Genomic DNA, 25,928 nt, shown 5'->3' with positions numbered 1-25,928 from the left:
GCCCAGTCTCTTTTGCCTCTGAAGATCCTTGGATCATTATCCTTCTTCCTCGAGGCAGTGTCAAGTGTATCTCTTTCCGTGTTTTCCGTCTCTCTTGCCAACCTGCTAAGCCATGTCGAGTCAAGATACCAGGGCTGCAATCCATCTTCTCCCCAGTCGCCACTGGAATCTGACAGACACTAAACTCTTTAAACCAAAGTGATCAATGGTGTGCACCGTTGATAACTGGGTCTGCGATTACAGCACAAGATCCTCAATTGTTGATGATGGGCAACCACTTCGAAGAAGACCAAAGTTTTCTGATGCGCGCTAAATGCTACGCCCACGCTCTCTTGCTGATTTCAGGAACTGATAGCCAATCACTCTTGATGAAACCTCACACCGGTTGAGTCTGAAGGCTCAAATGGCTTGGAAACAAGTCAGCCCAAGTGTGTACTATGTACTTGCCTAGTTGCGGGCATGTAAACCCCCCCCCCCTCCTTGCCAGCACCCCACTGCCTAGGGGAGATACGTAAATGTACTTTTGTATCCCCTTATTCAATTAACAAAGGTCACTTCGAGCTAGTGCAATATGAGGTCTTGGCAGATGCATTAAATCAAAGAATTTTTTGGTGAGAAAGAAAGTAAAGAAACTTGGAACATTTGTGGGCAAAAAGAGGCTTAAACTGAATATAATGCAGTTTTGTTTAGATATTTGTGCACTTATTTCACGTTTTAAAACTACAAGAAAATAACTACCCACAATAGGAAGAAATCCTAGTACCAAATTCTATCATATTGGGTTCCAAAACAAAACAAAATAGTGTATATAAATGTTGTATTTTTGTACTTGGTACAAACTCAAATATGTTAGATCTTGGCAGTGGGGACAAGGATTCAGCAAGACTAGGCACCTTATATCGCTGCTGCCTTGCACTGCCAAAAGGCTGAAAACGTGCAGATCGTTCTATCTAGTAAAACTACTCAAGTGTTTAGTTGCATAGATATGTCTCGCAATGCCATGTGGATACCCAATCCGACCTGGATCCCTCTCGATCTTTGGGAACTCCTTCCCAATCCTACTTGATTCCTGCACCAAGACCCGAAGGATCCAGCTCTCTCCTAGCATGCATCCGTGTGTCTGGGCACCACTTCCGCCTGCTTACACCTCTCCGTCAAGGTCGCTTGCAGTCAGTTAAAAGCTGTAGCTGTACACGTGGATTGTCTGGGGTCGCCCAAGCTCGCGCACCTAGGATCGCCTGCGTGGAACTCTTCCTTTTCGTGGGGGACTAGCAGGGCTGTTTACGAAGCCCGCTCTTTACTCCACCCACACCACCTCCCACCCGCCTCAACTCTGGGCTGGAGGAATCTCTTGGCAACGAGCTCTCTGATATCATAACCGTCAAGGCGTTTTTCGGCTGGATGGAATCAAATGTATTCGTCAGCTCTTGCATCACATATTCCTTATACAATCACCGGCTCCGGAAGTGGGGTCCCGTCCACGATTCCCGTCTCAGCCGGCTGCACCCTCTCGGTGGTAGCAGAGCAGAGCTCACTCAGCATGTGATACCTTTGAGGATGCAGGTGTGGAAGGACGGCGCAGCGCACACGCCCTAGTTTACTAATCAAAGGGGCCTGGAACGATGCAAAAAGTCCAGTAAATCAATAATTGCCTCAACACAGTTGCAAGGCTGGCGTCACAGCGAGGTATGCATACACCGATACCTAGGTCGCCGTAATACTAAGTAGTATTGGCACCGTTTCATCCTCTCACTCACGCTAAGTTAGCCGGACACACACATGGTTCTTTTGGCCATCCTCGCCTCATTAGGTATACTATTGCTAAGCCCACTACCACCTTAGGCAATCAGATCGGCAGGCAATGCATGTGATCAAGGCACAGCTGCCGCTTATCTTCAAATAGCTGGGCTGCTACTCTTCCAGTCAGCTTACGGAGAACGGTACATAGCCCAGTAATAGCCCTGCAAGTTGATAAGAACATGGGGTTATTACTGCTGACATGGGCCAGAGTATTTCACTTTTTCTGGCATAACTAGGTTGTACAAAGTGCAGCTGGAGAGAGCGCGAGATAGCGCGACGAAGGGCGAGAACCCACAAAAGTGCAATAGTGCGATAGTGCAGGATGATTGATTATCACAAATCCGGCACCAACCTCCTGCGAGCATGTATAAGTGATTTGTGCTTATCGAGACCAGTTTACTGGCTGTGTGGTTCATGCACAACCTCGGGAGGTGAAGAAGGCCAGAGCTTTATTGGTTGATACTTGGTCATAAGTATCAAGTCTGTTTTCAGGCTAGCCCACAATTCATTGAGACATCTAGTAAGTACTTGCTTATTTACTGCGTAAGCGAGTTGACGGGAAAGGCATGGCGGCGGCAGTAATCGACAGGTTACTTTGTTTCTACGCAAATCAAAAATTGACAGCTAATCAACACCCGGTCTCTATAGATCTACAGACTTTCAATTGGAAGTGTGCTGTTTGAAGACATCATCAAAGACCTCCTGTGCATGCTTCTCTGCATCAAACTCGTAGATCCAGTCTTCTCTAGGAAACGCAATGCTTCCAGGGTTCTCCTTGACCTTGCCCCAGTCTACCTTGTGCCATATGTCCTTGTTTGTCTCACCCATTTTCTGAAGTTTCTTAACACGTTCATATCTGTTTTTGCGTCAGAAATCATTCATCAGTCATTGCAATATCAATCGTAATCCCCCTCCCTGGTATGAAATTGGATTATTTGTTGTGTACACGTACCGGATGTCTTGGTACGTCCTGAGCGCCGCCGGGACGTTTTCCTTTCCTGCTTGTTTCAAGCAGAATGCCAGGGTCACAGCATCTTCCATCGCCTGGGCGGCGCCCTGGGCACTTGTGGGCAGGAAGGGATGTGCAGAGTCACCCAACAGGGCAGTCCGGCCTTGTGTGCCGATCCACGTTGCTAGCGGAGGCCAGTTGGCCAGTTTCCAGTCGTTGAGATGGCCAGCGGGTGTCTTCTCGACAATAGCCTTCAGCAAGGGGTCCCAGCCTTCCAAGACCTTATACACGTCTTCCAAATTCCCTGGGGAGGACCATGACTGTTGATCCTGGATCTCATAATCATCTTTGTGGGTGAGGAACCAGCAACACTCTTTTCCGCCCTTGATCGTGCAGAATAGGAAGTGCACGTCAGGGCCAAACCAACCGTTGAAGGTGTCTTCTTTGCAGAATTCCTCGGTTCGAGGGTCAGTGGCTAGGTCAGTCGTCGGGAACCTGAAGAGAGAGAGAGTGTGTGTATACGAGTTAGAAATGGCGTGAAACAAAATGACAATACTCTTCTTCTTTTTCCTCTTTCAATCGCTCTGAAAGATTATCATCAGAATTGATATCGATAATGCAAGTGTAGGCTTACCATGCTCGCCAGATGGCATAACCGCTGCTGACCGGCTTGTCTGCTGAGCCGAGAACCTTATCTCTGGCTTTGGAGCGGACGCCATCAGCTCCGATCACCACATCGGCAAAGATCTGAAGATAGAAATTAGTCTGGTTCATGTAGCATGGACTGAAAGAGAAGGATAGAAAGGAAAAAAAATAACAGAGTCTTCCATACCTTTTCGCCAGTCTTGAGTACAATCCCAGCTTGATCGCCATCCTCCACATACTCCGTTATGTTCTGCCCCAGATGGATGGGAATTCCAAGCTGGTCTCTGGCATATCTGAAGATGACGGCGTGCAGCTCTCCCCGGTGGCCACCGATGGGCGGCAGCTTGGGCTGTGCAGGTGCCCCCTTGTCCGCAGGCGCCTTTTCTTTACCCATGGGGGAGTGCTTCTGGATAAAGACAATCTCGCCAGTATCGTACTTGTGGATACGGAAGCCATAGTCTCGAACGTTGATGCTCAGCCTGGCGAGCTGCCTTACCGTCTGGCCGTTGTCCCAGCGGTAGATGATCCGGCCAGCGTTGGCACCCAGCGTTATCATATCGCCCAGGATCTTGTGCTCTGGGAAAGACTCATAGATCTCTACCTTGTGACCTTGGCGGTGGCATTCTATGGCAGCGGATAGGCCGCCGAAGCCTGCACCGACGACAATGACTTTGATCCCGGTGTCGGATGCCGCCATTGTCTTTGTGCAAAATGATGTGTTTGTTTTCTTCTTGTGAAAGTAGAAGGGAATAGCATAAGATAAAAAAGAGAAAGGTTTCTTGGAAAATTATTGGGACTCAAACTAAGCTGCAGTGGAAAGATGGCGTAGCCTGAAAAGTTCAAAATATGTAAGGAGAGCTGAGCTGAGGGCTCGGTGACCCAAACGGCCCGATGGATGACCGACAACCCGGACTCACGGTGGACGGACTCAAGTTACCGACGTTTTTTTTCTTTTGGTTTCAATGGATTCCTGTTCAGCTGTAAGAATTAAGAAAACAAGGACGACGCGCAACCCAACACAGCGGAGGAGCTGATCAGGAACATGATAATGTGGGGGGGGGGGGAGGGGTGAAGGGTTCTCACCGGGGGATAATCCTAGAGCAAGAACCTCTTGTCATCCCATGGTGTTCAAGTACAATACAGCTTGTTCTAGGTATTAATCTATGAAAATTAAACGGCTAAATACTTAATCGGGTTAAATGAAAGTGTTGCTATGCTGCAGTGAGACTTGTGAATTATTGATCAAATAAGTTCTGTTAAACATTGGAAGTATTTAGTACTTGGGGGGTTCCATATCCCAAACAATAACTTGTGTGAAAATGATCTTAATAGGACATCAATCTTCATATTGTGTCAATTGGAATTGTAGCTGAAAATGACATTGAGAAACCTGTGCCTTAAAAACATAAACTCGGACGGTGCATGTGGAATCATCAAAGCTTCGCTTGAGAATGCTCACTGCATAAGTACTAAGCACTTACTTAACTGAAGGAATTACCCAAAAAGGCAGCAACCACGATAAAATACAATGTACCTTTCCATCACGGCATTGCATTATACGTCATACACAGTGTTCACATCTGACAAGGTGCCGTCTTACGTACTACCCTAGCGTATCCCCTCAATTATTACAAGCAGGTGGGGTTCTTGCACACCAAACAAAGGTACAGCGCAGTATGACCAATCACATTTCATAGTCAGCCGGTTTACTGCTCCTCCAAGCTAGCATCCCGGTGGCTAGGAACTGCCAAGTCTTCCACACAAGTGAGTCACACCTCTTTCGTGACCATATCTTTTGTACCTCTAGGTTTTTTTCTCCTGAATGGCACAGACACACATGCCGCGCCCTTTGAGATTTGCTAGTGCGTCCTTCAGGATCCGCTAGTGTCCTCATACGAAGGAGCTACCGCTGCGGCCGATGATATCAGCCCCGTGAAGGTCTTGTAAGTGCACTCCCCCTAGTGCTGAGTCGAGGCACGGACGGACATGGCGGGGTCTCCAGGCGCCGACCCAGCCCAGCATTTCCGTGGTTTTTCTTCGTATTAAGGTAAGCTGTAGCAATTGGAAGCTTGTTCAAAGCTCTGGAAGCTCTTGGGGAGCTCTATCTGGCACTGGTACTGGCTTCCGGCTGCTCACCCTTCTATCACCTGAATCTGTTGTACATTTGTTATCATTTCGTTCTTGGTTACCCGCAAGCAACCATGCCTGACACAACTATTTCCCTCCTCTCTGAGTCCATCTTCAGGAATATCAAAGTTGTTGACTCGTACCTCAAGGCCAATAATCTTCCAGGCCCAAGCTTCGATGTTGACGGCCCAACCTTCCTGGACATCGGATCTGATGGAGAGCATGTCGAAGAAGCTCGTGTAAAGGCCCTGGAGGCGGCTGTGGAGTTGGTCGACCTGCTGCAAGGTCCACTAGCGACTCTGCGTCCTCTGGTATGTGTATATCCCTCTCACGTCTGGCTTTGGAGAACAAAAGAGAAGCTGGTGCCATTTTTACTAACAGGATCTCACCCTATTATAGACCAACGGTGCCAGTCTACAAGCCATCTCGAGGTGGAATGTCGCGAGCAAAGTGCCCCTCGACGGCGAGGTGTCCTTCACTGACCTGGCCAAAGAATGTGGTGTGAACGCGGTTGACCTGCGCCGCGTGCTCCGCTACGCCATGTGCTACCACCGGCTCTTCTGCGAGCCGCGCGAGGGCTACGTGGCACACACGCTAGGGTCGCGCAAGCTGGCCGAGGAGCCCCTGCTGGGCGACGGGCTCTGGCTGCTGGGCGACCTGACGTACGCGGCGATGCCCAAGACGGTGGACGCGCTCGAGAAGTGGCAGGACCAGGAGCCGTCGCACACGGCCATCGCGCTCGTCTCAGGCAAGGAGGTGAGCACGTACGAGCTGATGCAGGAGCTGCCCGGGTTCGCGCCCAAGTTCGCGCGCGCCATGACCTCGTTTGCCAAGTACAACAACCGGTCCGCCAAGCTGCCGCGCATCAACTTCGTGCCCACCAAGCCCTTCCAGACGCTGGGCAAGGCCACGGTCGTGGACATTGGCGGGTCGCGCGGCACAGACGCCATGCTGCTGGCCGAGAAGTACCCGGACCTGAGCTTCATCGTGCAGGACCTGCCGCCCATGATTGCGAACGCCGAGGCCGCCGTGCCGCCGCCGCTGCAGGGCCGCATCAAGTTCATGCCCTACAGCTTCTTCACACCGCAGACGGTGTCGGCGGATGCGTACCTGATCAAGCAGTGTTTCCACAACTGGCCTGACCACTACTGCGTGCGCATCATCAAGAACCAGATCCCCGTCATGAAGCCCGGCACCAAGATCATCGTCATCGACAGCCTGATCCCTGCGCCTGGCACCATGTCGCTGATGGCGGAGAGAATGGCCAGGTACGTAACGCTGCTTAAATCCACATAGCAATCGCCTTGTCCTCTCTCTCTCTCTCTCTCTCTTTCTGTTTCCCTCTGTTCTGAAACACTTGTATGCAATAAACACTGACCTTTTTTCTCTTCTTCTTTCCTACAGGGCTTTCGACATGTTGATGTTGACGCAAACCAACGGACGCGAGCGCGAGGCCGAGGACTGGAAGCAACTTTTCAAGCAGGCCGACGAGCGGTTCAAGGTGACCAGCATGCACCCTCTGGCCTCTCCTGTCGACTTTGGACCTGCCACTGGCATCATCGAGGTCGTCTGGGAAGGCTGAAGGCGCCAATCACACAAACACCGCCGTGTACTCTCTTTTCTTTTCCCCAGATTATCGCGTGTTGAGGGCGACACGTGTTGTTTTTTTTCTTGTTTTTTGATCATTCCATCTTCGTCAGAAGCTTCCAATCATTTAGTTACAATCAACAAGCAATTGTATCTCTCGGTCGTGGCCGCGTAGATTTCCTCAAAACTGTTGAGCTTCAAAGGTGCTGGCACGGGGTGATGTCAGAACAAGGAATTCTATTGGCTGACCGCCTTACTATCGTGGGGCAGGAGCTGGGGCAGGGATCATGTCCCTAGCGTAAACGCCATCTCATGTGTGTAAGTGGGCACGGATTGGTGGGTATGCGGGGTAAAACGGTAGGGCTGAGTAAAAGGGCCTGCGTAGCCGACCGCAGCAGGCGGGCGCGCTCCTTTCTCCAATGTGGGGGTTCATCAATCCTAAGTTTCATACTATGCAGAATTGCAGAATTCTTCTTCGGTCCGATGCGAATAGGCTCCTCTTCCTGGTGCCTGTAACCAATCCTACAATTACTAGCTAGATCTCACGCAAATAGTCCCTGCAGCCAAGAGAATAGTCAAGTGTGTAACGTGTGAGGGGCAAAAAAGAAGGAGGAAGAAGGAGGGAAAAGGAACGAACGAAAGGAATAACCAAGGGATTGGGGGGGGGGGGGAGAAAAGAAAAGAAGAACAGCAAGACGTCACTGCTTACTGGCCTCAACAGACCCACATCTCAATCGACTACGGAGTACTCAGGCATCTAGATTCATTGTCCAAAGCAGAGAATCGATTAGACTTTCACTTGTTGCTCAGCCTGCTTGCTAGACTCTGTCAAAGTTGAGGACGCTCCGACTGGATTGGATTGATCGCCATGACGTGTCAAACTAGAGCTGACACCCTTCTTTTCTATCTTGACTGACAGGCTGCGCCGACGCATCCTGGCTTGCTTCCCACCCAGGCGCCCAGGCGTAAGCCTCTAGCCCCTTGGCTGTCAGATCTCTCAAAATCAGGCTCTCGAGGACTCGACTCCTCTCGCATGCCCACCAGCTCTGGGGACCGGTGAGAAGGACTCGTGCCGCACGGTAGAAATGCAACAGCACAACTAGTGCCCTGGCATCACCCCGGAAAGCGAGATCTCGGAACGTCCCAGCACAGATGATAGGGAGTGAGAAGAAGTAGCGTTCAATATCGGGCTGCAGTCGAGACAGAGCATCCGATGGCCCCTCGTCTGGGCCTGCAGAGGACAGGGAGGCGAGGCACAGCGCGATGGAGACGCCCCTCGAGACAAATTGGAATGCCCTACGCTGGGCATCTGAAGAGTCCGACTGAGGCTGTGTGGGTGTGGAGGGGCTTTCGGCCTCCTCAGGGTGGGGCCGTGTGGCTATATCATGCTCCCGTGGCAGCGACGGTGAGTCTTTGATCACACGACATGTTAGTATTTTGAAGACCGTAACCATGGACGACAGTTGCTGCTTCACAGAATGGCCGCAGGGCGCCTCGTCGCTGTAGAGAAACACTTCAAATCGGGCGAGAGAAGATGACTGCGAGGGTGGCTGCTCTTGTTCGGGGCCCCGGGGAGAGGACTGAAATCGCGGGTCATCCCAAACCCTCATGAAATGGGCCACATGTGCGCCCGGGTCTAGACCATGCTGTGCGAGAGACTGCTCTATCACAAGCCTGGGGCTGTAGAGGCTGGTGGATAGAAAGACGCTAGGGCTGCCCCAGAGAGCCGGGAAGGCCTCAAAAAAGAGATCCTTGATGCCCGAGCTCAGGCGGAACAGCGGATCCTGGGAGAAGTCCAAGCCGTCCGGTGTGCCATGGCCTGAACACTCTGGTTCCTGAACGAGGAATTCGATATGGCTCCAGGCTATGTACTGCATCAGGATGGAAGCACCGATGAGCTTCTCAACGCTATGTGTCTCGATTGGACCAGACAGCTTCTCGCCCAGAAGGGCAGCCGACTTGGTCAGCAACTGGAGTGCGATACGCGAATATCGACTTGGCTCAGGACGGGTTGCGGAGAGGTGAGTCGCTGAGAGACAGAGGATGGCGGACATAATGTAGGGCTCCTGCCATGTCGTCCCAGCCTTAGTGACAGGTTCTCAAGGCACCTACCGACGCTCTGCCGCCACTACATAAAAGCCTGTGGGGAGGAGGGAGCTGACCTGAAAGGACCATTGTATGATCTGTGGCCATATTTCTCGAAAGGATAGAGTATCGATGATATTTGTTTGGAAGTGGTGGAATATTTCCATGTGAAATAGGTTGATGGCGGTGTCATCGACCACAGCAGAAGGAGGATTGGCAGACTGGTGGGTGATGGCATCGCCACCAGCCTTTGCTCCCGACTTTACGACGAGCTTCGGTTGAACGCATGCTTCTTTCCTCTTTGCACAGTTGGAGCACGGAATTTTGTAATCACACTATTACTACTCATCAGCATCACCAGGTTGAGTGCAGAGGAAAGACGAGTGAAGTGGAGTTTCCAGTGTTTGTCTCTGTACGTCTCTCTCACCTTGACTCTCCGTCGCTTGCACGTGATGCAGCCCTGGCGGCTCTTGTGATGGGGCCGTTTCCTCCGTTCCTTGTCCTTATCAGACGAGCCTGTCACTCTGGGGAGACCCTCAGTGTCGGCTACGAAGACGTGGTAGGTGCCATGCTCAGAATCGTGGGCGACATCCGCCGCCATGGCCATGGACTCGTTGAGATGCCACGGATTGGTCGGAGGACGCCTCGCATGTCGTTGAATTCTAAACGAGAGAGCCGGCAGATTATCCTGTCGCGTCATCCCCCCCTTCTTAAAAAGGACCCTGCCAGCTTCGGACAGGGATCTTTTGGGGCAGGAAGCGGGGGCAGGGATCCGCAGCCAGGGTGTGCCACTGGCGCTCCTTCGAATTGCAGTATGCATGTAAAAGAGTATATATGCAGGGAGATGGCATGCATATGCATGTAATAGCAGTTGGCAGCCTGACATCACGTGAGTAAGCTCGTTCCCGTTCGGGGAATATGCGAGGTGGGCCCTCTCGTTCACCCGTTTCGGCAATGTACGAAGGGCCGCCTACGGCCCCACAATAGAACATCGATCGACACTAAGATAGCCGGCAGTCCCGCATCTTTCCGCCTCTTCGCACCAGAGAGCTGAAACAACATCGCTTCTACAGACCACCGAAGCACCGATGGAGCGGGAAACTTTGCACAAGCTGAGACCCGAGTGGAAGGCTTCTATCGCACCGATGGCTATCTTCTCGTTCCGCTTTCGAGTGCGAGGACAAAGGCAAGTGGCCGTTTGGCATCGCATTATGTTGCCTCACGCCGTAGGAGTCAAGTAGGCAAGGAGATGACGAAACCAGCAAAGTCACAACAGTACCAGTAGCCTGCGCCAACATGTCTATTCTGTCTTCGTCTTTGGTAAGCAAGCAAGGCAGCTTGTCATAGGAAGTGCGTGGTAGGTGGCTTGTGGAACTTCATCGTGGCAGTGACTGCGCAGTCACTCTCACCTGACTTGGGCGGCAAGTTGGCCTCGTTTCTTCTCCTCCGCCTTTTGTCTTTCTCGTTCCTGTACTTCCCAACTACTCTTTTGATTACTGCCATCTGGGACTCTTGGAAACCAACAGCAAATTTGTTTGCTGCTTTCTTCCACTATGTCTTTCCAAAATGAGAAGAAGGGAGCCGCCCATGACTCTGAGGATGGGAACCCGTTGGGTTTGGGCGAGGTAGATGTTGCGCTGCTCGACGCGCAGGTGGACATACCAAAAACCGACGCTGGATACAAGGCGATTTATCGTTTTGCAAACAGGACAGATTTTGTGGTGATGGGGCTTTCTTGTATCTCTGCGGCAGCGGCAGGGACCAGTCTGCCTCTGATGACAGTATGCTTCTTCGTCTTCTTCTTATATATCCAATCTTACTGCGATATTTGAATTGTCCCACTCACTGATCGTGGTATTAGGTCGTCTTTGGCTCCTTGACGGGCGAATTCACCGATTTCACCCCCTCCGATATAGACTCCTTTCTCAATAGCATCCACACGTTACTTCTCTACTTTGTCTACATAGGTCTGTGCCTACTGCCCCAGCATCCAATATGTCAGGTCTTCTCTCTTGCGAAGGCAAGCAGGGCCTGCAGCTGACACAGAAACAGGAGTTGTATGCGTCGTCTGCACCAGTCTCTGTGTCCTGGGCTTCACCTGGACGGGCCAGCGCATCTCCAAGCGCTTGAGAGCGGCATACCTAAATGCCATTCTGCAGCAGAACATCGGCTTCTTCGATTCCATCGGCGCTGGCGAGGTGGCGACCCGTATCACGGCCGATATGAAGCTCATCCAGGACGGTGTCTCGCAAAAGGTCTGCCTGACCATTGTTGGGCTGAGCTCGTTCGTGGCCGCCGAGGTCATCGCCTTTGTCATCTCGTGGCGGCTTGCACTCGTCATGCTGAGCGTTCCCGTCGTCATTATGGTGTGGATGGGTGCCGTTGGGAAAAGGATGAAGACGGCCCAGCTGGGTGCCATCGATGCATACGCCTCCAGCGCCACCTTCGCCGAGGAGGCTATCTCATCAGTGCGCGATGTCATGGCCTACGGCACGCGGCATCGCTTTACCGAAAAGTACGACAAATCGCTGGAGGGTGCAATGGGCTTGGACTTCAAGGCTAAGGCGATCTTGAGCGTCTTCATTGGCGGTCTCATGTGGGCGATGCTTGCGTCTTTTGCTCTCTGCTGCTGGGTTGGTGGGCGCTTTATGTCCGCTGGCGACGTCACAGTCTCCCAGGTCGTTACCGTCCTCCTCGCTTCTGTCACTGCTTCCATCACCTTTGGCAGCGTTGCCCCTAATATCCAGGCCTTCGGTGCAGCTAGTGGAGCTGCCCATCGATTGTTCGCTATCATGGAGCGGAAGTCACCTATTCCCCTAGAGTCAGGACAACAGCCTGATACACCTGTCGTCGGCCATGTCAGGTTCCAAGACGTCAGTCTCGTTTATCCGTCTAGGAGAGGCCAGTTCGTACTCGAAAACTTCAATCTGGAAATCCCTGCGGGTAAAACCACGGCTGTGGTAGGACCGAGTGGGTCGGGGAAGTCGAGTATCTTTTCCTTATTGGAGCGTCTGTACTCTCCACTGCGCGGTCAGATATTCATTGATGGCTACGACATTACAAGCTTGAGCCTGCCGTGGCTGAGATCCCAGATAAGGATGGTGTCCCAAGAGTCTTTTGTGTTCAACACCACTGTGTTTGAGAATATTGCTTATGGCCTGGCGGGGACTCATCTTGAGAGCGTTAGTATCTTCTTCCAGTCATTTCGTGTATGTCGAGAGGACTACTAACGATAGGTTGTTTAGGCTGATCATGGCACAAGAATTGACCTGGTCAAGCAAGCTGCTAAGATTGCAAACGCGCATACTTTCATTATGGACCTTCCACAGGGATATGACACAGTCCTGGGAGAAGGTGGTAACCTCCTGAGTGGTGGTCAACGACAGAGGATTGGCATTGCCCGAGCTATCGTTTCGAACCCGACGGTACTGCTTCTCGACGAAGCCACGGCAGCCTTGGATTCAGAGTCGGAGAGCGTGATTCAGAAAGCTCTACACGCAGCCTCGCGGGGACGCACGACGATTACCGTTGCCCACCGGCTTTCGACCATCAAGAATGCCGACATGATTGTGGTCTTGGAACACGGCAAAATTGCAGAGCTGGGCACACATGACGATCTACTAGAGAAGGGAGGCACGTATGCCTCGCTCGTCTCTGCCCAAAAACTCGATGCCGGCCTGACGAGGCCGAGCGTTGAGTCCATGTCCACCGTGTGCGAGGATGACGCTCAAACTAGTAACCAAGAAGCGTGGCTCGCCAAGGTGGACAGCATAGCTTCGGCGGCGCATAAGCAGCAACCTGGACCCAAAACCGAAACCACGTCACGATTTACCTTGGTCAAGTTTCTCTGGGGGCTCAACCAGCCAGAGCGGAATCGCATGCTCCTTGGATTCATTGGTAGCTTTTTCAGCGGCCTGGCCTATCCCTTCACAGCCATCTTCTTTGGCAACACCGTCCTCGCCCTCCACGACCCTTCCGAGACTCTAGGAGGCCTGGGCGTCGGTTTCTGGACCGGAATGCAGCTCCTGCTCGCCTGTGTCGTCTTCATAGCCTATCTCGTACAGGGCATCCCCTTTGCCTTTGCTTCTTCCAGGCTGGTCTCACGGGCGAGAGCCGTCGCATTTGCCGCCATTCTGCGCCAAGACATGACCTTTTTCGCCAAAAATGATTCAGGAGCGCTCACCGCGTTTCTATCGCTACAGGCAAACCACCTCAATGGTCTTAGTGGCTCGATTCTCGGTGCTGTTCTGGACGCCCTCTTCGCCGTTATAGCCGGCTTTGCGGTCGCTGTCTCGTTCGGCTGGAAGCTCGGCCTTATAGCGGCAAGCTTGATGCCCCTGACCATCATAACGGGCTATTTACGGTACCGCCTCCTTGCGGATTTTGAGAAGAAGATTCTTGGAGACACCGAGGCAACGAGCATTGTGCTCGAGGCCGTTCGTGGTATCCGCACCGTCACGGCCTTTGGGCTACAACCGACCGTCAACTCCAGGTACAAGGCTCAGCTGGAAAAGGAACACCACTCGGGCGTTCTCTGGGACGTCGGGATGGCTGTGCTTTATGGCCTGAGCCAGTCCATCGTGATCCTCAGCAGCGCTCTCCTCTTCTGGTACGGCGGAACCCACCTGATCGTCACGGGCGAGTACAGCGTTCGCGAGTTTCTGATCTGCTACATCGCCACTGTCTACAGTGCCCAGGCTGCCGGGAGCATCTTCTCACACGCGCCTGACGTGGCTGGTGCACAGGAGGCTGCGACTCGGCTCAAGGCCCTTGTGGAGACAGTGCCGATTATAGACCCTGAGTCAGAGGCTGGCAGCGGCGCGGAGAATATAGTCGGGAACGTGGAGCTGTATGGTGTGGACTTTGCCTACCCAACGCAGGCCCATCCGGCGTTGAGGCATGTGAGTCTTCGTGCAGACTTCGGGAGGTTCATCGCCTTGGTCGGCGCGAGCGGCAGCGGCAAGTCATCGGTGCTCGCCCTGCTGGAGAGGTTCTATGATCCGCGTGCTGGGCACGTCTTGGCTGACGGCAAGGACTTGCACCGGTATAACCTACAGTCCTACAGAAAACAGGTTGCCGTCGTTGCTCAAGAGTCCACTTTGTACAGCGGCACGGTGAGGGAGAACATTACCAGTGATGTGGACGCCGATGACTTTGCCATCTGGAATGCTTGTCATCAGGCAAACATTTGGGAATTTGTTGTATGTGTTTCTCATCCCCCCTGCTTTGATTTCTGTGGTTACTTCAACGAAAGATCTGTCTAACGAGGCCACAGCAATCCTTACCCGACGGGCTCAGTACACTTGTTGGCCCACGAGGTAGCCAAGTGTCTGGAGGTCAAAAGCAGCGCCTAGCCATTGCAAAAGCTCTGCTTCGTAACCCAAAGATTCTGTAAGAGGTCCCCAGAGCCCAGATGTCCAAACAGACACAGCGCACTAATGATATTCCTTTTTAGCCTCCTTGACGAAGCAACCTCAGCCCTCGATTCAAAATCGGAGGCGACCGTGCAGAGGGCACTCGACGCGGCGGCACAGGGCCGAACAACCATCGCTGTAGCTCATCGGCTGAGCTCCATTGCTCACGCAGACTGTATCTTCGTGTTTGAGAGCGGGAGTGTCGTCGAGTATGGTGATCATCAGTCGTTGATGGCGAGGAGGGGCAGGTATTGGGAATATGTACAATTGCAGAACCTCAACAAATGAGTGTCTCGTTCGGTTGCAAATTCTGCATGCATCCCTCAGTCAGTCAGAGATTTTACAAAAGAGCTTCATTTAATGTTTCATCTTGTACAACTTAGCTTGTTCGTCTTGTTTGAGTAATAGACACTTGGCCTCGTGTCCGGCTCAGGAGCGCAGCAATTCAACATCTCAGCTCGCCTGGCCAGCTTCATCCCCAGCTTCCAGGCTGGTCCCATGCTTGTTAGTACGGAGCTTCTCACGTAATGAAATGCAATATACAGTACTAAAAAAAAAAAAAAAAGATAGAGTCAGAGTCTGAAGATGGCGTGTCGGGTAGACGATATTGATTGGTGTAATTAGTGGTGCACACATAAAAAAAAAAAAAAAAAAAGGCATTCCAGTTAGAAAAGGCTCCTGGGCTCCTATAATGGAGGCGAGTATTGCCACTGAGCTTTCCCCTAGTAATTAGTACGTGGAATACAAGGTCTGCCGTCCAATACAGCGGCACGAAGGACTAGTCCCGAGAGATGTAGTATTATAGATAAAGTGTCCCCATATTACCGATGCCTTAGCCAGTAGGAACGAGGCAACGACTGAGAATTCGAGAACAACGTGACAGAAGAGGCATCAGCTCTTATTACATGGGTGCTATGATATAGCTAGATCATCAAGGACGTTATATAATAATTTCGTCTGGTCATAGGATATAATCGGAATTGTAAGGGGGATTTCGTTCTTTTATTATTATTGCTTTTTCAATTTGTCTTTCTCATGCCAAAACCCTGACAGTTCACTGGACAAGTTCACATAGTCTCAAATGCTCGAGCTCGCTCAAACTAAATGGCGCCAGAGTACCTTGCTCTGGCAGATCGCAGTTTTCTGCTTGCCACTCGAAAGATCGCGTTCAGCATGCTAAAATAAGAATGTGGCAAGCATATATGTGCTGACTTGCATTTAAAAAAAAAAGAAAAAAAGACGAGACCAGATGCGTATTGAGACCGATGTTCCGCTCGATTGTGTAAGGCTAATGAACACCGAGGAGCAGGCCACTGGGGTTGATCACTGCTGTAAGTGTTCATCTGGTAGGTATTCTGTGCGAGGGCCAGTGAGTCACTGGCCCTACTGTAGGCTGTGCACGGCCCTGCCAGCCAGCCAACAGCCAGGCCTGTTGATAGCCTCAGTTAGTTGCCCTCGTGGCTCTTCTCTTCCTTTCTCTTTTCTCTTCAGCGCACAGCAATATGAGCCTTTTTGTCCTTGCATATTTTCTGTTTCCTCTTCCGCGATAATCAAACGCATGCACACTCAGCTCGAACACATTAGGAAACTGAGGCCCCCGGACGGATGAGCAGCCGCTGGTGAGAAAGGTGCACTTGGATCTTCAAGTAACAGAAATGGAGCGCCTTACCCTTGTCCATCCTCCCTTCTCTTTCCTGTCTCCTGCTGCGACAGGCCTCCATCTCAGCTGAGACCCGTGACGCATTAATTACGGAGCTTTCCGACTTGGACTGAAATCTCTGGCTCTTGTCCTCTGAGTTGACCTTCGTCATTACTTTTCATAACAGCAGCTCTGAGAAACAAGCTCCAATTCTCTCATTATAGCATTCAGTATTAAATGCTTACTACTTGCAGTCGTCGCCAAAGCCACCTCTCTAAGCCTACGGCATGTAGCCAATTCAGGATGTTGGACTGAGACCAAAACAGAGGTGACAGGTCCGAAGGGATATCGAAGAAAAACATTCTTATGTCGCCCTTGGATACTTCTTTGACTCTGCCTTCAACGAAGGGGGAAGGGAGATTGAAGCCGCGTAATCACTTCCCCGATGAAACAGACGGCGAGACACGCGAGTTGGATTGGATCAGCTATGTCTGTCCTGTTTGTTTCTCTAATGCCGGCGCTTCGGCGCCAGGCCGAAAGCACCGCACCGTGGGGGAACGCATGATAAAGTTGATAGATTTGACCAACAAGGCGGTGCTCACTTTTTGAGAAGGGTTTTGGGGGGGGGGGGTGGGGAGCATCGATGGGTTGCTGGCCCAAGGTCCCAAGTCAAAGACCTTTCTATGAGGAGGCGCACCAACGACGGATTACACACAGAAGCACATGTCACTTTGCTGGCTTGATATATAATACTATAACCAACACCCTGAGCAGGCGAAAAAAGTGAGTCGAGAATGATTCCTTTGTTTCTTATTTTTTTTTTTTTTGGAGGGGCTTTTCTCTTCCCTTTTAAACTTGTTCTTTTCTGTCGAGGAAATGGTTCTTCTGTGCCTTATGTGACGTGACACCGCAGGTGAATCGATCCCTCCTTGTGTGTATGTCCTTGTATGTTCCCCCTCTAGGTACTATTTCTGAATGCACCAAATCGCCTCCACTAATAGGTACCCAGTGCCGGAATGAGAAAAATAGGGGTTTACAAGTGCTGTCGCCCGTATATCGCTTCAGGTCTTTCTTATGTATCAATCAATCAATGTGTGTTGGGGGGGGGGGGGGGGCGTCGGGCTGGCAAGATGGACAGGCGTTGTTTCAGCCCGTCATCTTGGCGTCAGTCCTCTTTATGTTTGCGTGGATTCCTGCCCGCAGCCCGCGGACTCTTCTCTGCATCTTTTACACATGCACCAGCCACCCAGGCTTCCCTGGGCCCACTCTCTTCTCTGCTGGACCGGCAGGTTGATGTCGCAGTAGTGATTGAGAATCTCTTCTCCGGCTTTGATGCCGCCCGGCTCGTCACTGTTAACCTTCTTCTCTCTGGCCCAGAGCCGCATCCGCCCGCCCCATTCCCAGGTCACGTTCGGACTGCAGTCATGGTTTGCCAGGCACCAGAAGGGATGTACGGCCGCCACGTCAGGTCGACCGTCTCGCGTGCTCTTCCTGGCAGATGCCGTGCCCCTAAACTTGGCGTAGCAGGTGTTCAAGACCCACAGGTCGTGGCGATCAAGGGTCTGATAGATATCAATGTCCATCTTCTCGAGGATGTGTAGGGGCTGTTCGATGTTGTACTTGAAGGAGAACGGAAGGGTCCAGTCCGGTGGCGGCCCGGCGTTGGGCGAGAGGTCGATGGCGTTGGTGCGCGTGGAGAGGAAGTCGCCCCAAATATACTTGATATTCTTGACGTCCAGGGGGTGAATTTCCTGGTGTGCAGACATGGCGATCAGGCGGGCGAGAAGGAGCAGGTATAATGATGCGTCTGCCTCTTTGGCCTCTGGATCCTTGGCGATCGCGTCCACGTCCTTCTCACAGACAGCTGGGTGGTAAAGCTCCTGCGCCTTGTCGTGACAAAACTCGTCGCAAAACACCGTGTCGTAGCATTCTTTGCACTGGATGGGACCGCCCTCGGCGCTCAGAGGCGGCAGTTCCACGCCGCAAGCGTCACAGGCTGACTCCTTGTGCCTGTTATTGGCCGTCAGGAGAGAATACTCATTCAAGACGGTCTCGCCCGGGGCGATGTCCTCCTTGGCAAACAGCCCCAGCTGACTGCAGGTGGGAATGATGGCATAGTCGTCTGTGTTGCTCGCGCCGTCCAAGAGCACTGGGAGCTCGGAGACCCGAACGGCGCATTTGGGGGCCATGGGCGCCAGTTCTCCGTTGAGGAATGCCAAGGACTCGTCGGAGAACCGATCAGGCTCGTACACATTCCAAGGGTAGACCTCCCGCCGCACAACGCCCCACTCTGGCAGGCGGTCCATATCAACGTCGCCAGTCTGGAGTCTACGGCGGCCCATAGTCAGGATGTGTTTCTTGGTGTTGAGGAGCTCCTGGTTGCTCGGGAAGGCGGAAATGCCGCGCTGGCAGTAGGTGTAGGCGCTCTTGAGGCAGCCACAGAGCAGGAGGCTGATAGATATGATCTGGTAGCAGCGGATTGATGCTATGGCGGCGAGCTCTTGGTGAGAGCTGGGGCCGTGAGGGCCATGGCCGTCCACCATGTCGGACAAACCCCTGCTGAGGTCACCATAGCGGAGGACCTCCGGGAGGGCGGCAGGAGAGGATGAGTAGGGGCTGAGGGCCTCGATGGCCTGGTCGTGGTACTCAAAGCCGTCATTGCGGATCTCGTCGGTCAAGAGCAGGGCGCGGTAGGCATCACCAGCAGCGAGATCAGGATAGCCAAGTTCTGAGTAGACGACGGCGCGTTGGAGGTAAAGGATGAGGTCGTAGGGGGAATCTGCCAGGGCGTCGGTGATTTGCTCACGGCGCTCGAGCAGGCGATGGTCGGTGGCGTCTGTATCGGCGCCATCACTGGTGGTGTATGAGTTTGTATAATCGTCAGAGTCCATGGCGGGCGGTTGGTGGGGACTGTCCAGAGGCGACCTGGGGAGCTCTCATTGCGCGCGTTCTCTTTTCTGGTTTGCTTGAATTTCGAACGGTCTAGATGCAGGGGCGGGACGCGGCCCTCTCTGACCAAAACCCCTCCTGCTCTGCTGTCGGAAGGAGGGTCAGCTCCGGTTCTGGCGTTTTGAGAGGTTTGAAGTATGGCGGGACATGCCTGACGTATGGGCCCACCCTTTCGAGGTATTGGGAGGAGGGGGAGCAGGAAAAAAAGACAAGAAGAAGACGAACGAGAGGGGTGGGGGATAAAAATGGGAAGGAAAGAAGAAGGGGAAAAAGTAACAAGAAAAGAAAAAAAAAAAAAAGGGTGCTCGAGATAGGGCGGGTGGGCTAGGGCCCGGTGCTGGCGTCGAGGGTTATGGGACCCTCTCTTCCCAACTCAAAAAAGATGATCGCAAATCAAAAAAACCCGAGTAGAAAGAAAGAAAAATCAACGAAAAAGTCAAAAGTAACAAGAACCAAGTGGGGCGATCGTGAAGATCAACAGACGGAACTCTGGATCAGGATGACAATTTGAGGAGCTTAGGCTGGTCCTGCGTGGTGTGTGTGCGAACGTGTGTATATGTACACCTTTGGGGCATGTCGTAGAGGTACAGTGTGTGTGTTTGTCTGGTGCTGGCCCTGCGGGGTCTTGTGGCCAAGGTCACCGTGACGGGGCTCTGGTCAGGGAGGGGCACGCCCCGTTGCGTTGGTGTGCGTAGTGTGTGTGGTGCGCGGTGCTGCAACAACCCCTGCCAGGGACTTTGCGGGTACGACACAAGAAATGATACGCAGGACTTGGACCCGATAAGTGACAGAGACCCTGGCTGGCGACTCTGAGTGGTGAGGTATGAAATTGCTGGTGCAGATGACGGGTGGTCGGTTTTGTCGGTGTTGCGGGAGACTCTGGGGGGTTCAGAGGCGTCCCCTGTCTAGTGTCTAGTGTGTACATACAATGCTACTAATGTACGGGCCAGGCCCCTATGTACAGTACAGGACAGGCCTAGCCTACAGAGCCTGTGTACTTAAAAGTAGGTAGAAACTGGCTGATCCCTCTGGGAGTGACCAACATCTTTGTACCGTAGCAGCGCAGTACCTTGGCCACTGGGGTCAGGTACCCGTACTGGACACTCCTGACGTCTCCGAGAGGTCGGTTGTTTTCATAAACAAATTGGGACCGACTACCCCCCCCTTTCAATCGAGACGAGATCTGGTCCGTCTCCCGGCACAGATCGTTGGTAGCACTGTGTCCATGACAACCCTTGCCCACAGTGACAAGACCAGGGTAGGAAAGAAGGAAATAAGAAAGAAAAAGAAAACCAAGAAAAGAGAAGGGGGGCGGGGGAATCATTATCATTGCCCTCTGTCTCCAGATAGGTTGCGCTGTCAATCTGTCAAGATTGTCAATAGCCTTGATTTGATCTCTCAAGGTCTGGGGGTGGTATGTACTATGGCAATTAGTGGTTAGTCCGAACCTACTTTGCGCAATCCGAGCCATGGGGCCTTGGTTGTTTTCAAACATGGGCCATAAGCCACGAGATGGCGTTTTTCGCGCGAGAAAGCTGAATTTGCCATTTTTTCGATTTTTCCCGGTTGGCTGAATCGGGGAGGGATCTACCACTGTCAAAACCTTAGCCCAGGATCACGGCCACTCGCTAGCCTGGCGTCCAGACCAGTCTGGCGCACGAAAGAAATCTTTTCAGGCATAGGGGAAACCCCCAACAAGAAACAAGCCGCCGTTTCTGAACCTGAACTTGCGAGATCACTATCTCACAGGACAGTCCTTCTTGAGTTGCTGAGACAAGAATATATATGAGAGGGAGGGAGATGGAGAGAAAGGAGGGGAAAACTACAGAGGGGAAGAACAATATCAAGGTGCAAGCCAGGTCGGTTCCTGTAACAAGGAACCCAAGTATTTCCTCCCGGAGCTTCTGCACCGGGCGGCCCCAGTGGACCCAAGGCACTGAACCCCCACCTGTCTTGCCATTGCCTTGGTGCTGCCGTGGTCACGATGGCGCCCGGTTCCTGAGCTTTCGTTGGGACCCTAGACACGGACAGAATCGAATTTGGACCCTGAAAATTTTACCATCCCTCCGCCTAACCCCCCTCCCGCCCCCAAAAATGATCAAGGGCGGACATCTGACTTCAAGGGTCCAGGGTCCAATTGGCCTCAGGGTCCACGGAGGGGTGGTTTTTTTCTGTCTCTGATGACCATTCAAACTCGATCATGATATCTTTCTGCAGTGTGTGGCGATATTGGCGCCCCGCTGTTGGCTGCCTCACATGATACTTACGTAGATCTAACCTTTTTTCTTCCCTTCTCGTCTTCGTGTTTTTTCCCCTGCCTCACCACCCAGTCAACTACTCCGTGCGTCCATTCAGATCACACCGTGAGTCTCTGGCAAAAGAAAAAAGGGTTGTTCGTCGGCGAGGCGCCCGTTGCCGCACGAGGAGCTAGAAATAGTGCATGTCTCGACCGTTGCCTTTTCTGTCCGAGCGTGCATGTTGTTTCAAGATCCCCTAACTTGGTAGCGGGACGTGAGCTCGTAGAGTGACCTTTGCTTTCCCCTTCCCTTATCCCTCTGTCTTTTCTCTGCAGAGGAAAGGGGAAGGGAGGGAAGAAGGAAAAAGAGAAAACTGACGCACAAGTCGAATGGCGAAAATGGGCACGGGGACACAACGCATGAATCACCTGGTAGCATGATCATTACCACTTTCTGCGATGCGGTGCACACACAAGATGAAAATCTCGACTGCTCATTGAGGATTCATGACCTTGGGTTGTTGGGGCGCTGACACATCACAAAAGACCTCCATTTCCCGAGACATGCACTCCCCTTCTCCTCCCCCTCCCCCAACCAAGCTACCCACTGTTGAGGCGCTTGTGCTCGTCAGTATTAGACTCTCTATTCATCGGGTTCACTTCATACCAAGACTAAGAGAGGTCCAGCACATGTGCTATTCGGGCTGACAGAGGAGAAATAACACATGGTGCTGTACGTCCTGCAGGTTAACCTCATTTACCTAAAACATATGCACATCGCCGGGGGTGGTACCGCGATGCGACCCTGGGGTGCGATTCGTGCGTGGCCCTACGGTGGTGGTGGTGGATGTGACCCGATTCGGGACTGGAATTATGCAGACTAATAGGGACGACCACGGCATTGAGGCATGCGTACTCTGCGATGAGCAGACGTGTAATATGTCCAGTACAGTACAAGAGAGAGACGGAGAGAAAACATGTTTACTTTTTCGATTGTCTACATTTCTCTCTAAGGAGGGAGAAGAAACTCTTCTAGCACTATATAGTAAGTAATTTACGTATCATTGTCACATCTTCGAGAAGGAAAAAGTGTCTGTCGCATGTGCACACTTGTGTTGTGGCCCTTGCTCGGGGCCCGATACGCTTGAACCCGCCCTTCCCCGTATGCAGCCCATCTCTTACCAGCCTGGCTCCATCTATCCGTCCCCCCCCCCCTTTCCACCCAATATACCCGATGACCCAATCATCTATTGTCTTGCCTTTCTCTATGACACACTACAGGACGCCAGGGGTCTACGTGAGTGTGTGTGTACGTGTGTAGTCTGATCGACATGCATGCATACATGCATATGCGCACATGGCCCTTGTGTCTCCCCCCCCCTGCTTCTTTTACTGACCAGCCGCCAGCAGATCTGACAGTCCATCCACGTAGTACGCTGGATGGGCCACGGCCCCTTCGGCTTCCCAGTCGGCCTTCTTGTTCACACCCGTCAGGACGGCCAAGGTCCCGCCCAGCCTGCCCTCGATCCCAAACAGGATGTCTGTGTCGAGCCGGTCTCCGATCATGCATGTTCGGGCCCGGTCCAGGTGGAACTTACCCTCGATGGCGTCCATCATGGCCTGGCTGGGCTTGCCCAGGGCCAGCGGTTTCCTGCCTGCGACGTTGGCCAGGGGCGCGAGGACGGAGCCGGCGCCGGGGAAGAAGGCGTGGTTCATGGGCAGGGTGGCGTCGGTGTTGGTGGCGAGAAACTGGGCACGGCCTCGGGAGAGGTACTGCTGGGCCGTGGCCAGCTTGAGGTAGTTGACGTGAAAGTCGAGACCTGCCAGGACCACTCCGACGTCCGGGTCCAGCAGCGAGCCGTCGGCGAGACCGGCAAAGTCGGCGTCCGTGATGTCCCGCCGGAGGGCCGGGTCGGTGCCGCCGAGGAAAGAGACGCCCTCAGACCGCAGCTCGGCCTCGATGCCTGCCTCGCCCAGCACAAATACCTTGTTCCGCGGCGCTGGTAGCTGTAGGATACGGCTAATATAGATGGCTGCCGAGTAGGACGACCCGAACACATCCTCCTCGGTGCAGGTGATGCCCTTGGCCGCGAACTTTTTGGTGTACTCTGCGCGCGACTTGGTCGAGTTGTTTGTCACGAACACGGTGCGCTTGCCTCTGGACCGTAGCATGTCTATCGTCTCGGCAATGTTGGGGAAAAGGTGGTCGCCCGACCAGAGGACGCCTAGAAGTCTTGATGTTAGGGGATGGGATGTATAGCTTCTCTCTTTCTCATGTGGACCAGCTGATACATACCATCACAGTCTATTAGGAATGTCTAAAATCGTTTCCATGTTAGTACAGGTAAGGAGAATTGGTGGATGGAATTGTGAGAGCCTCGATGCCTTGTGTGGCTCGTGGTCGAAAATGACGCACATCGAACTTGTCGAGGAATTCATTGATGGCGGCGACATCGCCGGTGAGATAGCGTGATTCTTGAGAAGACGCCATGATGATTGTGGGTAACGACGAGGTTGCTGCAAATAGTAAGAAGGCCAAAAAAATGAAATTGGGAAGGAAAGATGTTTGTAGTGATGAGAAATAACCAGTGGCTGTGAGTTGAAGTTGTGTCGAGAGTTGACTAAGTTCTCAACTTAGTAGCGAGTATCGGAGCTGGGAGGTTTCGAAAGCGGTCGCGTCCACCTCGGCCTTGGTCCGCAGCAAACAGGCGATGAAGCAGACCACATACATACACACAAGGTACAATCTTTTGCTGGAGGTCAAGTTTTAGTATATTTAGTTGTTTCAACTATATACACTTACTGTGGGTTATGAAATTCAAAGGTTCATGGGGAGGAAAGGCATGTGGACAGACACTTCAGAGCCCACCTATAATCACCTCCCCTAACCCTGCCGCATACGTTGTACAAAGAGATGTAGGCAACAATCAGTGAATGCGATCACGGTAAGGGCAGCGGCCGGCGGACCGAACCTTCTCTTTTTATTACTTCCCGCCATACGCCTTTCCCAGCACAGTTTGGACGACGTATGGACTTGTAAAGCGATTGAGATGCTTTTATTCTTTCTCATAAAAGAAGAAAATTCAAGTGAAAAGTCATTTCAACTCTTATCCCGACCCAATAGTTACTAGCACTACTGCTATACAATGTTATACGTGCGATCGCCATAACAGTACGACGTGGTAAGGTCGGGCTAAAATCTCAGACCAAAATGATGTGCACACTGCACAATGACGACATTGGTTCTCCACTTCGGATCGGGGGCCCTGTTGGCGATGCTAAACTTCCAGGCCCCGCGAATTTGGCAATTTTCATCCATGTCATGCCACTTGGGAAATTAACGACTGTATAACTCTATCGCTACTTGCAGACATGTGCGTGCGCACAGAAAGCAATCGAAATTAGTCTTGTACTTGATTTAGATGAATGAAATAAACCAAGAACCATTCCAACGTATCCTCGTCCTTGCATGGCCTAACCCCACTGGGCGCAAGAGATACAATACATAAAATGTCGGCGGATTGATCAAGAGCACGAGCTGGCGTCAGAGAAGCTCATTTGCCACACGAGGCGGGGACTCTTGGAGACGGGGATATATAGTGTATGTGCGTTGAAAAGGAGGGGAGACGGTGCATATGGTCCCCTCCTCCCATGTGGTGGCGGTGACGGTGACGGTCGCTTATTGTTTCGAGATTGGTTTCTTTTCTAAGAGTTGCTATGGTACTTGTACTTGGCATGTGAAAAATAAAGGCATCTTTAGAAGTCCCGTCCTTTTCATCCCTTCGTCCCTTGCTGGGAATAAAGTTTAGGGACTGTCGGAAACCGGCCTGTGATTTCCAAGGGAGACAAATAGAGCTGTGCCGGATCCTCATGTCCATAGGAAAAAGAGCCAAAGCTGAGCGGTTTACTCAATACTGTACCATGTTACTTGGGAGTCAGCCACTCACTTAATGCCTGTCTAATGTCTCGATGACGAAGGCAGGAAGCCTCTGTCGGGGATGTAATTTGACTCGTCACCTTTTGATTCCCGCCACGAGCACGCCTAAAGGCAATTACTCTGGTACACTTACCAGACCATTGTTTCTTCTCTTGTCTTTTTTCTTTTTTTAAAAAAAAATACTCAGAGGTGGCTCCTCTGCTGTGCTTATCTTTACTATAAAACCCACAAGATCAGCCAAGCCGGTCAGCAAGCGGTGTGTGATTTCGCGTGGCAAAAGACTTTCGAAAAAGAAGATACAAGTATTTATCTCTGACGGCGGACCCAGCACGCCGTCACCCCCCTCCACCAGACCGGACCATCCTTGCAGCTGCAGCCTGCCAGGGCCTTATCGATAGCGCCCAGATACCAGAAGTGCCAGGGAACTTGCGACGTAACCCCCCACTATCGCAGCAACTTCCTTAGAACCCATAGCACCACAGAGCTCCCCCTCCCCACCAACCCCCAAGAGAACATACCAGACCTGCCCCTCCAACCGACGACACATTCAGGCTTTCCTC

The 25,928-nt window shown here is 52.2% G+C and overlaps 6 protein-coding genes across 6 annotated transcripts; 2 read left to right on the top strand and 4 right to left on the bottom strand.

Annotated features, from left to right (window-relative positions):
• Positions 1-2,374: 2,374 nt before the first annotated feature.
• On the bottom strand, positions 2,375-4,155 carry M406DRAFT_320149 (FAD/NAD(P)-binding domain-containing protein). Its single transcript, XM_040919353.1, has 4 exons — positions 3,582-4,155; positions 3,384-3,496; positions 2,753-3,244; positions 2,375-2,656 (listed from the first exon to the last, which is right to left on the bottom strand). The coding sequence occupies exons 1-4, from the start codon at positions 4,089-4,091 to the stop codon at positions 2,461-2,463; spliced, it is 1,311 nt and encodes a 436-aa protein (XP_040780984.1). The 5' UTR covers positions 4,092-4,155; the 3' UTR covers positions 2,375-2,460.
• Positions 4,156-5,495: 1,340 nt separating this feature from the next.
• M406DRAFT_354223 (S-adenosyl-L-methionine-dependent methyltransferase) lies at positions 5,496-7,291 on the top strand. Its single transcript, XM_040922862.1, has 3 exons — positions 5,496-5,832; positions 5,921-6,789; positions 6,926-7,291. The coding sequence occupies exons 1-3, from the start codon at positions 5,596-5,598 to the stop codon at positions 7,101-7,103; spliced, it is 1,284 nt and encodes a 427-aa protein (XP_040780983.1). The 5' UTR covers positions 5,496-5,595; the 3' UTR covers positions 7,104-7,291.
• Positions 7,292-7,933: 642 nt separating this feature from the next.
• Positions 7,934-8,570, bottom strand: M406DRAFT_354222 (uncharacterized protein). Its single transcript, XM_040922861.1, has one exon. The coding sequence runs from the start codon at positions 8,560-8,562 to the stop codon at positions 7,990-7,992; it is 573 nt and encodes a 190-aa protein (XP_040780982.1). The 5' UTR covers positions 8,563-8,570; the 3' UTR covers positions 7,934-7,989.
• Positions 8,571-10,486: 1,916 nt separating this feature from the next.
• M406DRAFT_271042 (multidrug resistance protein 1, 2, 3) lies at positions 10,487-15,243 on the top strand. The gene is made up of 6 exons (XM_040918100.1): positions 10,487-10,974; positions 11,055-11,160; positions 11,246-12,375; positions 12,439-14,394; positions 14,469-14,584; positions 14,649-15,243. Exons 1-6 carry the CDS (start codon positions 10,747-10,749, stop codon positions 14,893-14,895), a joined length of 3,783 nt encoding a protein of 1,260 aa, XP_040780981.1. The 5' UTR covers positions 10,487-10,746; the 3' UTR covers positions 14,896-15,243.
• Positions 15,244-17,421: 2,178 nt separating this feature from the next.
• M406DRAFT_248075 (uncharacterized protein) lies at positions 17,422-19,137 on the bottom strand (the record flags this gene model as incomplete). Its single annotated transcript, XM_040916505.1, has 1 exon — positions 17,422-19,137. The coding sequence occupies one exon, from the start codon at positions 19,135-19,137 to the stop codon at positions 17,422-17,424; it is 1,716 nt and encodes a 571-aa protein (XP_040780980.1).
• Positions 19,138-22,820: 3,683 nt separating this feature from the next.
• Positions 22,821-23,922, bottom strand: M406DRAFT_34892 (uncharacterized protein; the record flags this gene model as incomplete). The annotated part of the gene is made up of 3 exons (XM_040922433.1): positions 22,821-23,587; positions 23,728-23,749; positions 23,848-23,922. 3 exons carry the CDS (start codon positions 23,920-23,922, stop codon positions 22,821-22,823), a joined length of 864 nt encoding a protein of 287 aa, XP_040780979.1.
• Positions 23,923-25,928: the final 2,006 nt, after the last annotated feature.

The sequence above is a fragment of the Cryphonectria parasitica genome (genome assembly GCF_011745365.1).
Source record: "Cryphonectria parasitica EP155 unplaced genomic scaffold M406scaffold_1, whole genome shotgun sequence".
Lineage (NCBI taxonomy): Eukaryota > Fungi > Ascomycota > Sordariomycetes > Diaporthales > Cryphonectriaceae > Cryphonectria > Cryphonectria parasitica.
The sequence above is the reverse complement of the archived record's forward strand: the minus strand, read 5'-3'. Positions and strand labels throughout refer to the sequence as shown.

What these genes read in the sequence shown, in the direction of transcription:
- M406DRAFT_320149 (XM_040919353.1), bottom strand. Translation starts at nt 4,091, where the DNA reads ATGGCGGCATCCGACACCGGGATCAAAGTCATTGTCGTCGGTGCAGGC. An exon ending in TATGCCATCTGGCGAGCATG is followed by an intron (nt 3,245 to 3,383) that starts GTAAGCCTACAC and finishes CTCTCTCTTCAG; the next exon opens with GTTCCCGACGACTGACCTAG. An exon ending in AGGACGTACCAAGACATCCG is followed by an intron (nt 2,657 to 2,752) that starts GTACGTGTACAC and finishes ACGCAAAAACAG; the next exon opens with ATATGAACGTGTTAAGAAAC.
- M406DRAFT_354223 (XM_040922862.1), top strand. Translation starts at nt 5,596, where the DNA reads ATGCCTGACACAACTATTTCCCTCCTCTCTGAGTCCATCTTCAGGAAT. An exon ending in TAGCGACTCTGCGTCCTCTG is followed by an intron (nt 5,833 to 5,920) that starts GTATGTGTATAT and finishes ACCCTATTATAG; the next exon opens with ACCAACGGTGCCAGTCTACA. An exon ending in ATGGCGGAGAGAATGGCCAG is followed by an intron (nt 6,790 to 6,925) that starts GTACGTAACGCT and finishes TCTTTCCTACAG; the next exon opens with GGCTTTCGACATGTTGATGT.
- M406DRAFT_354222 (XM_040922861.1), bottom strand. Translation starts at nt 8,562, where the DNA reads ATGGTTACGGTCTTCAAAATACTAACATGTCGTGTGATCAAAGACTCA.
- M406DRAFT_271042 (XM_040918100.1), top strand. Translation starts at nt 10,747, where the DNA reads ATGTCTTTCCAAAATGAGAAGAAGGGAGCCGCCCATGACTCTGAGGAT. An exon ending in CAAACATTTGGGAATTTGTT is followed by an intron (nt 14,395 to 14,468) that starts GTATGTGTTTCT and finishes ACGAGGCCACAG; the next exon opens with CAATCCTTACCCGACGGGCT. An exon ending in CTTCGTAACCCAAAGATTCT is followed by an intron (nt 14,585 to 14,648) that starts GTAAGAGGTCCC and finishes ATTCCTTTTTAG; the next exon opens with CCTCCTTGACGAAGCAACCT.